At 37.4% G+C, this 14,801-nt stretch overlaps 1 protein-coding gene across 6 annotated transcripts in view; it reads right to left on the reverse strand.

The window, feature by feature from the left end:
* DCTD (dCMP deaminase) overlaps positions 1 to 14,801 on the reverse strand; it is a 60,470-nt gene that overhangs the window by 14,702 nt on the left and 30,967 nt on the right. For 3 of the 6 annotated variants that reach the window (XM_053975847.1, XM_053975853.1, XM_053975851.1), the window contains one exon: positions 1,066 to 1,171. In XM_053975847.1, the coding sequence (XP_053831822.1) occupies positions 1,066 to 1,171 (106 nt within the window). Of the gene's footprint in view, positions 1 to 1,065; positions 1,172 to 5,108; positions 5,198 to 14,801 lie in introns of those variants that run through there. The other 3 variants (XM_053975848.1, XM_053975850.1, XM_053975852.1) reach the window with 3 other exon arrangements.

The raw sequence follows: 14,801 nt of genomic DNA on the forward strand, positions 1-14,801 counted from the left end.
TAGTTCAGGGAGCAGAAACAGCACTGAATGAACCCCAGTAAACATGTAAGTTCAGTACCCAAACTAGCTTTCCCAGCAGCAGTATGAGCAACATGAGCAAAAGAAAAGTTATGAAAGATGTAAGAGAAATACAAGTGTTGGCTTATGCAGACCTCACAAGACTTTGTGGCTTGTTGCAAACGTGCACTAAAATTCCAAACCTTTTAACTCTCACCCTTTATTGCTTCAACCTAAGTCTACAAAGGGACTCTTCTTAAAGAATGATGATGCATCCCATTTTTATGTTTTCTGCCCATATTACCTGTTGAAATTGCAATAGTACTAATTTTAATTTACGCAATGTATTTATCAACCAGCCTTTGGGCAACAAAACTTTAGCCCCAGGTGAATAACCTTCAAAGAGCTAACTGCTCTAATGTACAGAAGGAAGTGAACATATTGTTTTTCTGGGATTTTCTTCCTGATTTTTTTCACACAAAGGAAGTCTAACAGGATGACTGGATCCTGCAGAATAGCGTGTTTCAGGAGCTGTATCAATCACCTGAAATCAATACTGAACAATATTGAACAGAGGCACATGAAACACATGAAAAATGGAAACAGACAGTGAAGCATAGGGAACAGGGGATCCTGAGGGACGAACAAACTAGAAGAAAACTCCAGTCAACCCAATAACAAATTCTCTTACAGGTGAGGAAAAGAAACTTGTAAAATGTTGTGTCGTAAAAAATTACACCCTAAATCTTCCAGAGGAGTTTTATTTTTATCCTCCTCTAAAAGTGACTATATTTACTGGAAAAGGAGATAAAATGCATGCGTTGTTTTAACTTCCAGATGAAAAGTTGATTTATAAAACTCCAAGCTACAAATGTACACTGAATTATACATATGAGGTCAGGCCCAAAAAGAGAATTTCTGTAACAGAAGGTGCTGACTACGTCAAAAATTTAATAGCTATACACTGAAATAACTTTTATTACGAAATTCCTGAAATTGCTATGTGTACATCTGATGTGATAGGCAATATAGATTAGGTTATCTTATTATTACATGTTGCCTTCTTACCTGAGAGCTTGGATCCTTGCTTCTTTGTGCTGACAGAAAAGCTACTGCCATAAAATATTCAGGCCATTCCAAATAATCCTCTCTTTTTTTGCAGGATGCTTCACTGCTGAAACAATAGTTTATAGAAAAAAACAACCATCAGCAAACACCACAGACCTAGAGTTACTACAAATTGTATTATTTCAATGTGCACAAGTTTAAAGTAACTAGGATCAGAATGTGGCTAAGACCACACATTCACTAATATTTTGATAGTAAATCCATCAGTTTTAAGTGCTTTCCAGGAACTTACACATGCAACATTTCCTTTCAAGGAAAAGGCATCCAAGCAAGGTTGCAAATTGTATTTTTAGATAAGAAGACTGAGATATTCAGAGCACGGAGCAATTCCAAGACAGAGCAATTTATCCTTTATAGATAACATCTTGTGTATTTCTAAGGTTTGGGTATATCATGTACTGCCATTCTTCTCACCCAAACAACATAATCTTTTTTATGATGACTGTGATAAATGCCAACCTCTAATCTAAGTTATTTTGTACTTCTGCCTACAACAAGTGCTCAGTAGCTTCCTATTTGGTAACTTCCTCTGCAGGCATTAATTTCTGACCATATGGTTATCACTATAAATTTACCTCTTGTTACATTTACCACCAAAGATCTGAGGCCATTCCAACAGTTCCCTGCTAATTTTCTCTTGAGATTATGTCTTATGAAAACTGACAGGAGATGAGTTCAAGAACTTCTCCTTTAGATATAACATGTAGAAGTGCCACAAAAGGTTGCTTCTTTCCCTGCCCTGAAGGGCAGATTTGGGGGAAAGAAGAAGGAAAAAAGGGTGATACATCATTTTCTCTTGCCTGCTTATGGGTGAAAGCCTGCTTAGCCCTGTTGTAAGACACAACAGGGGGATTTCTGTGCTTTTCAGCTCAAAGAAAAGCAAAGCAGACATCTCTCTCTCCACACATACATTTAAGCTTTGAAAATTTCAAACAAAAGATCAAATTGAAAGAAATTTCCCCCCAAACTCTCTCACCTATCATTGCTACAACCTGAAAACCAAACCAATGAAACATCTCAAATACAATTATCAGCCTATAAAAATACAACGGGCACAGCATTTTTCTTCTTGGGCTCCTCTTACCAAAGACTACAGTTTAAGACCAAGATACCCTTCTTGTGATGTACAGCCATGCAGAAAAATACATCACAGGTAACTGCAAGCAGCAAGACATCTCCTAACAACACTAGTACTGACACTTTCAGAAGACAAATATTAGAAGGCAAGTGTTTAGTTAATCATTATTTTTATAACTAAACCCACCTATCAGAGGCTTGCAGTTAGCTTGTCATAAAGAGGTTTCACTCTTTGAGTGAAAACAATGATAAAACTGTACTTTAGAAACCTACAATGTGCTATTTACCAAAGATAAATTGCTGGTTTTGAATAGTCTGTATGTGGCACATTGCAAGTTAGCAATTTTGGCTTGTTCTTGGAATGAATGAGGATCACCTTTAAGGCCACCATCTCAAAGTAAGGAGGGAAGAACACACACTCTTGATGTAACCCACACACCTCTCTCACACTTTGACAACTTCACAAATAGTGCCCAGAACTGTCAATTGTCAAAGCAAACACACAAATCAAGCATGTGATTCTAAAAATGCCCAAACTGACTTGAATCACTGTAACTAAAGGGTTGGGGCTATATCCTACCAAGAAGGAAAACTGCTCAGAGAAAGAAGAGATTAAGGACATATCTTCACACCACTCTGTGTCAAACTGAACTTTGACAGGTTAACTAAAACATCAAGAAAATGTTTCAGCTATATGATTATTTAAAATATCTCCAAAAAAGGGATTTACAAAATCTAAACTACAACTGGACTTTCAATGATCGCTCCTGGCTAAGTGTCATTCACAGTGATGTCTTTGGAGAGGGATAAAACACAATGTAGAACTACACTGAATAAAACATTCTGGGAAAAGGGCCCCAGACAGATAGCAGTACTCTGAAGTAAGAGGTCGTGAGATCTCCTTTTGTTAAATTATTCCCTAGCAGCTTTACTTATTCAAAACATAACAAAAGCTAGTATTTACTTTTCTAATAAATACAGAACTGTATGTAAGTGGAGGTCCCTCAGAGCACCAACTTCACAGGGAGAAGAGCATATCTAAAAAATAAGCAGAAGGCTTACATCAAAGAGAACATAAAAACCCCCCAAAGCCCTTACTCAATTACTTCTACTTAACATCACGGTATTTGGCAAGACAATTCCCTCAACTCAGTGCACAAGAACTCAAGAGTGTGAAATGGGTATAAACCACTTATTTTTTTGATTGAGCAGAAGCCAAGGCCTTGGCTACCAGTCAAGCACACACACAAAAATTAGTTTATGGATCTGGGGCAGCTGATAATCTTCTTTATGCTCATTTGCAAGTTCCAGAATTGCATGAATGAAAGCTACTCTAGAAAATACTACAGCTAGCTGTAAAACAGACAATCAAAGCTTACCCTTAGCATAACCCATAAGAACTTCTGAACAAAAATAACAGAAACTGAAAGCTATGAAGAATACTGCTAAGAACAATGGGGGAAAAGAAAAACCTGAATTTAAGAATAATTAGTAGTCTATAGAAAATTTTGTAAAGGTTATTTCAAGGGAAAATAGAGAAAAAGATTCTATAACTAGAGAACACTGCCTCTCTTTTCACTTCTTTTTCATCCATCTAGGCTTCAAGTAAGCTGTGACACCATCTGAAAAAGGAACAAATGTCATTCAGCTACTTAAAAAATGGTCTACCATAACAAAAATTTCTTTTGATAATCCTAAACCAGAATTTATAATCTCATTTTTTTGCATACGACAACTATGACAGTCAGCTATACAACAATATTGTACAGCTGGAGAACTGGGGGTATCAGATCAGCTTCCCACTTTTTTAAAGTTTTTCCTCTGCTTCCTTATCTTTGATGTCATGTGCATTATATTACAACTCTATTCGAGCACCATTATTCCCCAGTATCATGTATACTACTGAAGACCAACTATCAATACCTTGGCATTGAAATCACAGGTAAAAAAATGAAGCATTAAAAATAAGAAATAAGTATCTTCAGCTAAGCTCTTGTTCCTAAAAGCCAAACAGGATATGGGCTCTTGATGACCTTTAATACAAGCTTCCTCTTTAAATCTCATTTTTTATGATCATTACAAGATTAAATGAATGTGGGATTTCCTTTGCTTGAGGCTTCTCATTTTTCCCCTCATATAGGTACTGAGATAGGGTCATTACATATTCCGTACTGGGAGGGAAGGTTTTCAAAGAGAAAACTACATATTTCTTACAGAAAAACAATACTCAGTGCATTGCAAATTAATTATAGTCACAATTATCTTGGGAGATAACCTATCAAACCTGTAAAGATAAACACTGTGTATGAATACTGAGCCTCAATTAAATAGTAAAAGAACACTTTCCTTCACTGAACGTACTTCACTTTTACAGAGACACTTCTGACTTGAATTAATTGCCTATTACTCACGCCGGAAATAATCAACACAAGACACCCTGCCTGCTCCTTTTCCTATCCCAGCGATTAGGAAGCCCAAGTAAAACAGGCCATGCCCCCACCACAGAGCCTCTAGGGGCTTCAGGAAACGCTTGCCCACCGGGATGGGTTTCCCCGGCACGGCGACGGCCGGCGCTGCCCGGGGAGCCCCCGGCTGCGCGGACCTTCCTCTCCTTGCCTCTCCGTCCTGCGCCGGAGGATTCCAGCTTCCCTCCCTCCTTCCCTCCCTCCCGTCCCGGAGGATTCCAGCTCCCCTCCCTCCGGCCCTCAGAGGCTGGGGTGGCCGCACGGCGCGGCCGCGCCACCCGCGGCCGTCGGGCCCCGCTACCAGGGCTTCCCCCGCGGGCGGCAGCGGCCCGGCCGGAAAAAGTTTAGTCAGCCGGCGTGCGAGGGGAGCACGGTGGCGGTGGGAGAAGGAGCCGCGGGATGGCGGGCGGGAAGAGCTTGTGAGGCCCTGCACTCGCGTACCCGTTCTGCTGGTGGCCGGGCTGGGGGCCGCTCATCCTGCCGCGGCCACGCTGCTTTCGCCGCTCAGCGCCTCAGCGCGGGCGGGCGGGGCCGGGGGCGGGCCGGGGGTGCCGAGCCGCGCCCCGAGCCGGCCGGCGGGAGCCCGGCTTCGGATGCGCCCGCAGCGCCCGGGAGCTGATCCCGCTGCCACCCCGGGCTGCTGCGAGCCCCCGCGACACTATAAACCAGTCACTTGAATGTCTGTTCAATTTTCTGACAGGTGTTGCTTCTGATGTTATGCTTTGACACAAGCATGCGGGTTTTCGCCCTGCTCACGCTCGTGAGATAAATGCTATTTATTAAAGCTTGCCATTAATATATTAAAACGTCGAAAAATCTGAGGTCTTATTTGTTCTCTGGATATAAAATAGACGTGGAAATTGAGTTATGGTTTATTTATTATGGCTTATATACCTCCAGCTGCTGCTAGGTCGTAGAAGTCTCCCAGGATGCACAGGTAGCTGAACATACATATATATATATAAATCCCATTACAGTGCAAAATAAGAAGTATGATAATAAATGTTAAATGTTCGTATGGTGTGTTTGTGTTCCTTGTGTGAGAAGTTGCCTATCTTGGCTGGCTGGCTGCCACTAGGGCATGCCTTTGCGGAAGCACTCAAATGGGAGCAAGGTACACATGTTCGCTCCACGGGGCTGCGAGGCATCAAGACTGCCCAAACCCAGCCGAACGTGACCAGTTCGGTTCCCACTGGAGGCAGTGACAGGGGCAGCGAACTCCGTGATGGACAAAAGGAAAATACTTGCCTTTGAGAGCATCCCCAAGAGGGGTTTGTGTGCGCAAGCCATGGGTTTGCACTGCATGTGAGCTGCACCACTGATGTGAATGTGGTCAACTGACATGGCTGAGAGAATAGTTTCCTGCAGCCTGGTCAAAAATCTTCCTCTTCATCCAGGAGGATGCTTAGGTTGGAAAACAGGACATTTTTGGGAAACTGGGTACATAGCAGTCCCTTCTCAGGAGCTGTCTTTATAGTTCCCCCTTACTGACTATATGCACACCAAATTGCACAAGTGGGTACCTTACTACACCAACACGAGTGCAAGAAGATGGCTAAGCCAAGGAATCTGCCATGCTCATAGTTATTTTTGAAGCTATGCCAAATCAGAGAGATCCTGCAGTGATCAACACAGAAGAGCATATTGCTAATATGTTTTCATATTAAGATTGCTATATCAGTCAGCTTTTTTTTTAGACAACTGACAAACTATCAAATATGAAAATGTTATTTAATTTCACAGATATTCCTATTCAGTTGTAACCAGAAAACTTGGCAAAAGCAACTTGTTATACTTCAACTGACAAGTTTTCCAGCCCTCAGAGTGGGAAAACATAGCTATTTCAGTTTGCAAGACTTCTATTGGCATAATTTCATATGGACAACAAATGTTCATGTATGGTTTGTTAATGAATGAAAAGGAACTATTTAAATACAAGAAAAGAAAACAAATTTAATGAAAGTAGCATCACTCAGGAAAGCATGAGCCTGAAGATGAAATGAAAGGCCTGACGATGGTTGATCATGAAGACAGTTAAAGAGCACTCAATTAATCTGGAGAAAAGAAAATAACATAATTCCATTCAAAAAGTTCTCTACTATCTGTGTATCTGTTTCTGCACTCTTGAAGTATGAATTAAGATAGTAGCACTATAATTATCCATTCCAAATTTGTTATTTTTCATAATTAGGGTTCTGAGGATAAACCCATAACATCTACTAACTACTACTACTACTTACAATACAGCAGTGATATATGGCCTGAGGAGGAAAAGTTCTAGTGGAATTTTAGTTAGTAGACTCCTATAATGTTGCTGTGACACATCTTCTGGAAATCTTGCTACATTTTTATTTCTCCTAGGTTTTTTCACAGAGTTATACTGAAATCTTCTCTTGTGGCCAAGCCATGACTGTTCTTCTGACAATGCACTATTGTACCTGACATAACAGCCTCTTTCTTTAAGCACACATGGGAAGAAGGGTACCTTCTTCACCTGGACTAGGTAAGATTTAGGCCAGGATCCTGTGTTCTAAACACAGAGCTGTGTTGAGGGTAGGTAGCTTGACTTAGTACAGATGTGGGGCAAAATCATGCTGCCTGGCAGGTTCCATAAGACTTCTCTGGCTGTTGCCTGCTTTACAAAAGCAGAAACCACCCTGGATGAGCTGTCTGAATTCTCCTCTCCATTAACTCTGAGATCCAGAAGCTTATTTGCACCTTTCCTCTGCCTCAGAACCATTCAGATCTCTGTGACAGAACTAGAGGTCTCTAACTCAAAGCCCCTGTTAAGACAGACAAGCATTCAAAGAGGCCAAATTTCTTTTAAATTTATGTCTGAATTCTAGTCCTGTGCTTGCACGTTCCTCTCTTGTTCCATAGAAGGAGGATGCATGTTAAGATCTTCAAGTATCTCAGGTAATCTTTCATAAGTTATTATTATTTGTGTCTCATTTCCTAGCAAGGTCCCTAGTGTGGACTATCATGACTTTGCTGGATAGATGTCAATAAACAATCTGAGCTGATTACAAATACTTTAGATGCTCTTATTAACGAAAAGCGATACAAGTTTCAAAGACATGCTTAATATATAACCATCTGTCAAGTTGCTTATATTTTTAGCTTACTTATGAAACATTCACATCTACCTGTTGTCAATTTTGATAAAACCAAACTTAGTCGAGTTTGGGGAACCCCCAGTTTACAGACACCCTCACCCCCCCTTTCTTGCTGCTTGCCAACAGACTCTTTTAACTCTGCTGGCAAGCAAGATCTCTCCCCAAATGTACCATATTTATAAGTTGTTGCTCAGAGAGTAATGTTTTCTATTTGGCAGAATATGGAGCATGAAATTTGGTAGTCCACACTGAAGTCAATCTCAAAACTTAAGGGAAAAGTAAAAAGAAATTGCTAATGAGCTGTTGTCTTTTTTTCTAATAGAATGAATTTTTCAGGAACTAATTACTAAGTTTGAAGAAAAAGACAAATAAATATGACAGTATGTCTTTGTATCTTCTCTATCTTACAGAGAAGTGATTGCTCTTGGAGAGAATAATTTTCATAGCTAGAGAACATTACTTTCTAGGCAAGACTCATCTTCTAAATATTTTTCCAAATAGGAATTTCTACCTGAGTTAAATTTTTCCATCCATACTTCCTTACAGTCTGAGGAGCACATTAAATACAAATGCAGCTGCTGGTATATGCTGCAGTTCTGAATTTCTATAGATAATCTAATAATATGAAGTTATGGCTTCCTCACTGCTCAAATAACATTTGTTGCAATGTCAGGCTTTGTAGTGTGAACAAAGTCCTATTTTGGAACCCCCTTGCTGGAAGACCTAAACAGGATTAGCTGCAGAAGCTTGTTAGCAAACCAGCCCATTAATAGACTGCAATCAACTGTTATATTTTTATATTTTTAAACTGTTATATTTTTATATTATATTATTATATTAGCATTTTCTGTAGGGAGCATAAGTATGTCAGAATTACTATAGGATTTTTACATTTAACATGTAATTCTTTATACTATGCAATTTTGGAACGACTTATTCATAAAGATGGTAAGAAATGCAACTTATTACCAGCCTTTGATTAAAACCAAATAGGATGATATCATAGTGATTACGGTGCCGATAGAAGCCTGTTGTAGATTCAGCATTTTCAAACTCAGCTGCCAAAATTCAGGATATTGAAATCTGTGTTTAGATGCCTATGTTTTTTACAGATTTATAAACATTGAATGCCAGAGATTCTTGTGCATGGTGAGTACCTGTCAGAATTAGTCAAGCCAATATGAACGTATTTTTATGCTTTTCATGTCCTAATAGGAAATCATTACTCTTCTCTATTCTTAGATTTTGATGGCTTGGTTATTAGGTTACCTGTCTATAGCATCTGTTCCTTGGAAAACTAGAGTCTAGTGTTAGATTTAAGTTTTCTTCCTGTCCAAGTGAGATACTATTTTGAATATCACATTCTGAGTCTTCCAGAGAAAATTCTGCAAAATTTCCGAAATTCAGAATTTTTGCACTTTATTCTGTCTGGGATCAGAAATGAGTGTATAAATTATTCTCTTTAATCAGCCTTCTGATTTTTTTATGTCACATAAAAAATTTATGGACATATGGTGATTTCCTAATTTTGACTGTTTTCTTGTTTTATTCATACTTACGGTTGTAGTTATAGGTAAATATTGTCTTTGCAGTACCTTGATCACCTCGTTTTTTCTTTGGTATCAATATATTCTCCACCTAGATTTGCCCTTTCTGTATGCTGTGTGTTATTTGCTGATGTTTTCTCTGTTTGTTTTTTCCTTATGTTTGTATCTGTCTCTGACCAGTCCTCTAATTTTGAAACTCCTTTTCCATTCATACTCACCCTTGCATCTGAATTCCCATTTTTATGCAATCTCATACAATTTCATACCAAATCCAAAACACAGCACTGTACCAGCTACAAAGAAAAAATGTAACTTCGTCCCAGCTAAAACCAGGACAACAGGACACAGAAAGGTGCTAGAAAAATGGAAGATATTGCACATGATCTTTTTTCCTATCTCCATCCACAACTGGAAATCACAGATAATCTTGCTAAGTTGTCCTTTGGAAAGTAAACTGAGACACAAAGTCTCAAACTGCAAGTCTTCTGGCAATCCTAGTGATTCCTTCCAAAACATGAATTACCTTCTTTGCCCCCCACACTAGTCACAATCACAGATACTCCCTAGTTAGAAATGAGAAATTAATTTTCTGCTTTTAGTATAAAATTTCACTTTCTAGGCATGCTGCTTCTGGACTCAGCAGCTGCCTACATACTTCACAGCTTTCTATTTCTTCTGTTACCTTCCCCTTATTTTCAAGGCTATTTTTAATATCTAAGAAGAATATCTTCTATTTCTGTCCCTTCTGATTTGGCAAGATTTTCCTGTGATGATGTAGTAGCTTTTCTCACTACATCATGAATTTTTCCCAAGTCCCCAAATCTCTTGCAGTGTATCAACTTGCAAAAACTCCAACTGGAAAATAACATTATCTGTTATCATTACATCAGATACATTCTGAAGATAGAAATTTTTACTCTTCCACACAAATGATATTGAATACATGTATCCCTTCATATTTGGGCAAACTAGTTTGCTGTTAGTTTTCTTTTCTTCTCCTGATACAAATTCCACTTAGACTCGTCTTTTTTAATTCAGTGGAACTTCTGTCCAACCTTCTTTTTGTTTATGATAAGCTTTAGATTTCAGCTATAGAGAATTTTCCTATTTTTAGGTATAATTTCCTGTCATTTATCTTAACTGTATCTTTAGATTTCATTACTACAGCATGTTAATCTTCATATAAGAGCTGCTATACAGAATCATTTTCTTACATCTTTATATGGGATTTAGCATGGAAGGTTTAAAGTAAATGTGCTAAATCTATTCTGTGATAAGAGATGAATTACCCCTTCAGCTAACCTGTGGACTGGGGCCGGGGGTGGAAGACAATATCTCAGTATTCTCAGATACACTGACTAATTAAACTAAGTTAAAAAAAATAAAATGAGCTGTTGCACTCACTCTGGGTTTCTCCTGTGTCTCACCTCAGCATAATGAAATCCATTCAACCTAGTTGCCTTTCAAATTGCCAGTACACCCAATTCCCCAAATTAGCATCAAATGCATTTTCCTTCCTCAGTGGGAGGATAACTGCTCTGTCCCTAGGACAAAACACCAGTGAGACACAAGGCACCTTCATTTTGTAACATCCTGAGTGTTAGCTTGGCATAAGGGCAGAGGGAACTCAGGTGCCACTATCATATTATATATGACTACTTTTCATCTCTTCTGCATTCTGGCTGTTTCCTAACCTCATTGAACTAATTACACAAGAGCAGCTAACAGCCACACTGCTCTAACTTATCAATAATGAAAAGTGAGCTGGAGCTGTCAGGAAATACATTTGACATCCTAACTTGGAAGAACAGGAACTCTGTGCTCCCTCTGTAGATATGAGGGGAAATATAACCATTAGTAAACCTAATTTATTTCATAAGCAGAGTTGACAGCATGATTCCTTTTCAATATTTCCTGGCACTTTCCTATTATGAGATTCTGCTTTTAGTTGTCTACATCAGACAAACATGATTTGTTCAGACTGAAATATCCCAAGCTGAGCACTTGCTACTACTTAGATTATTTTTTTATCTTTCAGTTTGTATCCATACTTTTTATGCTATTGTAACTTTAAAACCATTATAAATAAAAACATATTCACATTAGAAAGACATTGACTCAGGCAAAGACAGTATACAGTAAATGAGGAGTTTTAGCATGGAGCCACAGCAGCTCTGAGCTATACAAAAGAGACAATTAGGTAAAGAAGCCAAAGAGCAGGATGTGATTTTTGAAGTAGGGATCATTAAGGAATTCAAAAGTGGATGGGCTATAGACTGTGAAAAGGGAAGACAGACATTAGTCAAGATTTATCCAATTCTTATTTCTCAGAATACAACAGAATGTTTTTAGGGTTCAAAGTACTGAAGAAAAACCGTCTTTTGAAGCCATCCTTCACAGCAGCCTAGGGAGATTAAAAAAAAAAAAAATAACAGATGTGCTTTATTTTTTTCAAAACTGAGGAAGCAAAAGGGAACTGATATGAGATATTCCTCCTTTACAGGAAAATAAACTAAAAAACTCCCTATTATTTCTACAAAAACTTTAATAGGTTCTATAGGGACAGTAAGAAGGAGAACTCCAAATCACTCTGCTGGTATATATGTTCTCTGAGGTGAGCATTTTTATGCTCCTAAACAGGCAAAAATAAGAAACAGGCCAAAAATCCTAAGAATTTTATAAACTTTGTGAAAACTGGCTACTCTTGTTAGGACAACTTTTTAGAATAAAAATATTTTTTATGCAGTGTCTGTTAAACTGACTTTAGAGGTCTTTTAAAGGATTAGAGAACAGAGGATTCTTGTTGGAAGATATTCCATGGGTCAATTTCTTTGTGCGTTTTGTGTTAGAAAATTCTTCAGTGTTTTGAACAGCACTTCAGCTGATCTGCAATACAAGAACCTGAAATTAGCACACTAAGATCAATATTGAGCAATATTTTGTCTCTGAAAGAAATTCACTCTGACAGAGAAGAGTAAGAGCAGTGTAAGGAAACGGAGACTCTGGCTAAAAAGCCGAATACAGAAATCTCCTACAAAGCAGTACAAATTAGTTGATGTCAGCAGAGCAAGAAAACCATAGTGACAGAACAAAATGTTATCCAGGTTCCAGAATACTTTATTATCTCCACCCTAGGTCACTAACCTTCACAAGCTATATCCATCAAATTTGATAGCAGTATATATACTCACAGCTGAAGCTAGAAGGTGCAGTGCTTTAATGTACTAACGATGTACATTAAGACACCTGGGTTCAAAGTCAGTTTATGACAGGAACAAAATGAGTTTGTTGGTCTCAGCCTGCACTCTAGTGGACAATTGCACATAAACCCAATGCTGAGAAGAATCCCAAGAATTACATTTGTTGGCTAAAACATATGGTGAAATTAATATTCTCTGTACATTATTAAAAATAAAATATCTTTGCTCTTTGTGCTATTCTGAAACACTGCAAGATGAGACATTTTCATCAGCATGTCTTTAATACTGTGTTCAGTATTCTTGTTACCAGGATTTGAAAGAATACAACAGAAGGTGAAACACTACAATGAAGGGAAACAAAGGCAATAAGATGCTTCTATGTTAGGGGGAGAATGGAGATACGTTGACATTCTGCCATAGCAGACATATATAATGTTTTGTAAACATTTCTCTTTATTTACCTTTTTTATAATAAAAGACACTGAGAAACAAAAAAAAATTGACACATGTAATAATGATAAAAATATTTTCTTGATACATAATTAGCCTGTAAACTCAGGTCTAAGACATCTTAGAGGCAAGACCTAAACAAAACTTAAAAAAAAATATGCTGTTACATGGATAATATGAATAGCAAGGTAAGATAGTATTAAAGGGACTCAATACTAATATGAGGGACTCAAAATCTCGTGATTCAAGATATACAACACATTGCCTTAAGCATGGGCAGAAATTATGCCCACAGATGGTTTTTTTCATTCATGTACTCCATACAATGTTTACACATATTTCAGTGGGCAGGCAGTAGAATGCTGGAGTTTCAGGTTTGTGTAGTCTGTGGTATTTCCTATTTGAAGAAATTAGCTGCAAAATGTTGTCTGGAACTCTAACCCCACTTCAAGTTATTGCCCTTTATATTACTTAACTTCTTATCAGTCAAGCAAACACTATCAATACCCAAGCATTTACAATTACAGTCATATGTCAACTACAGAGGCAAAATAAAAAAAATTATTGAGTTATCCTGTCTTTTCAAAATTTTATTTAAATATAAAAAATAAGTTTGTTATCTCTAGCTTAAAATTGACCATTACATATTATATATATTATATTAACATAAATATATATTACGTTAACACAGTTTTTTAGAGTCTTGTGATCTGTACTAGTCCAAGCTGACCTTTCCCTTATTTTTGATCATGTCATCTACCTCATTCATTTTCCAGAGTGTTTGAACACTTCTACAGTTTACAAGCCTACATTTCAAGATCAAGATATATTGAAAATTCTTTTTTTATACAAATAAAGGTCACCTTATGGTGTGGCTACAGTTTAGCATGTTTAGAATTCTATATTTCTAGATTTTTCATAATTAAAAAGCAGTCTTTGTCAGTTTTTTAATGACAGAGCAGTCTCTCTGACTGTATTCTGACTCCAAATTTAGAAAGTCATCAATTTTTGTAAAAAATAATATTGCCCTCAATTTAGTGAAGAAATGTACCTCTGGATAAACTTTAAAATGCAATTTATCAAACATGAATTTCCTATGTCCTCTCAGTTACTATTATACTATTTGTTTATCAAAACTCTTACTTCCACAGTGCTTTCATAATTATTACTTCTGATTATTTTATTCCCAATCTTCTGATAGCTCATGGTTTTCCAAAAAGTTGAGCCAATAAATGTTAGTGTGAAAATATGCATTATCATTTACAAAGCCCTCACGTTTTTTCTAGATTTTGTAGATAAAAAGTGAATTTTAACTACTTTTTTAAAAGTGAATGAAGTGAATCTGAAAGACTGTAAAATCACAAAGCAAACAAAGCCCAATTTTAATCTCTTGTGGAAAGGAGCTGAACTCATAAATTCTGCTTATGCAAAGACAACAATATGCTTCCATGAGTAAAATCTTGCTCCAAAACTAAGTTTTAATGGAATAGCTTGACAAGAATAATTTCTTTGAAGATAAAAAAAATAATTAGAAATGTTAAATAGGACCCAAATTTGTCAAGCATAACACAGAGGAATTAAACAGCTAATGCTCATATAACTTCAAAAGAATTTGAATTATGCACTTAAATTCAAATTTGTGGCATGAACTAAGATAATTACCACGAAAACAGAAGCTTTTGCAGTCAATAACAGTCATTGGATTGAGTTTGTCAATTTTTCTGAGCTGACAAATGAAAGGTGATAGCTGCTGAAATGAGCTGTGGATTATATGAAAAGTACTACGGTCTGTAAGAGCTAATGCTTTTATTCTCAAAGCCT

Source organism: Vidua macroura, chromosome 4 (genome assembly GCF_024509145.1).
Source record: "Vidua macroura isolate BioBank_ID:100142 chromosome 4, ASM2450914v1, whole genome shotgun sequence".
Taxonomy (NCBI): Eukaryota; Metazoa; Chordata; class Aves; order Passeriformes; family Viduidae; genus Vidua; species Vidua macroura.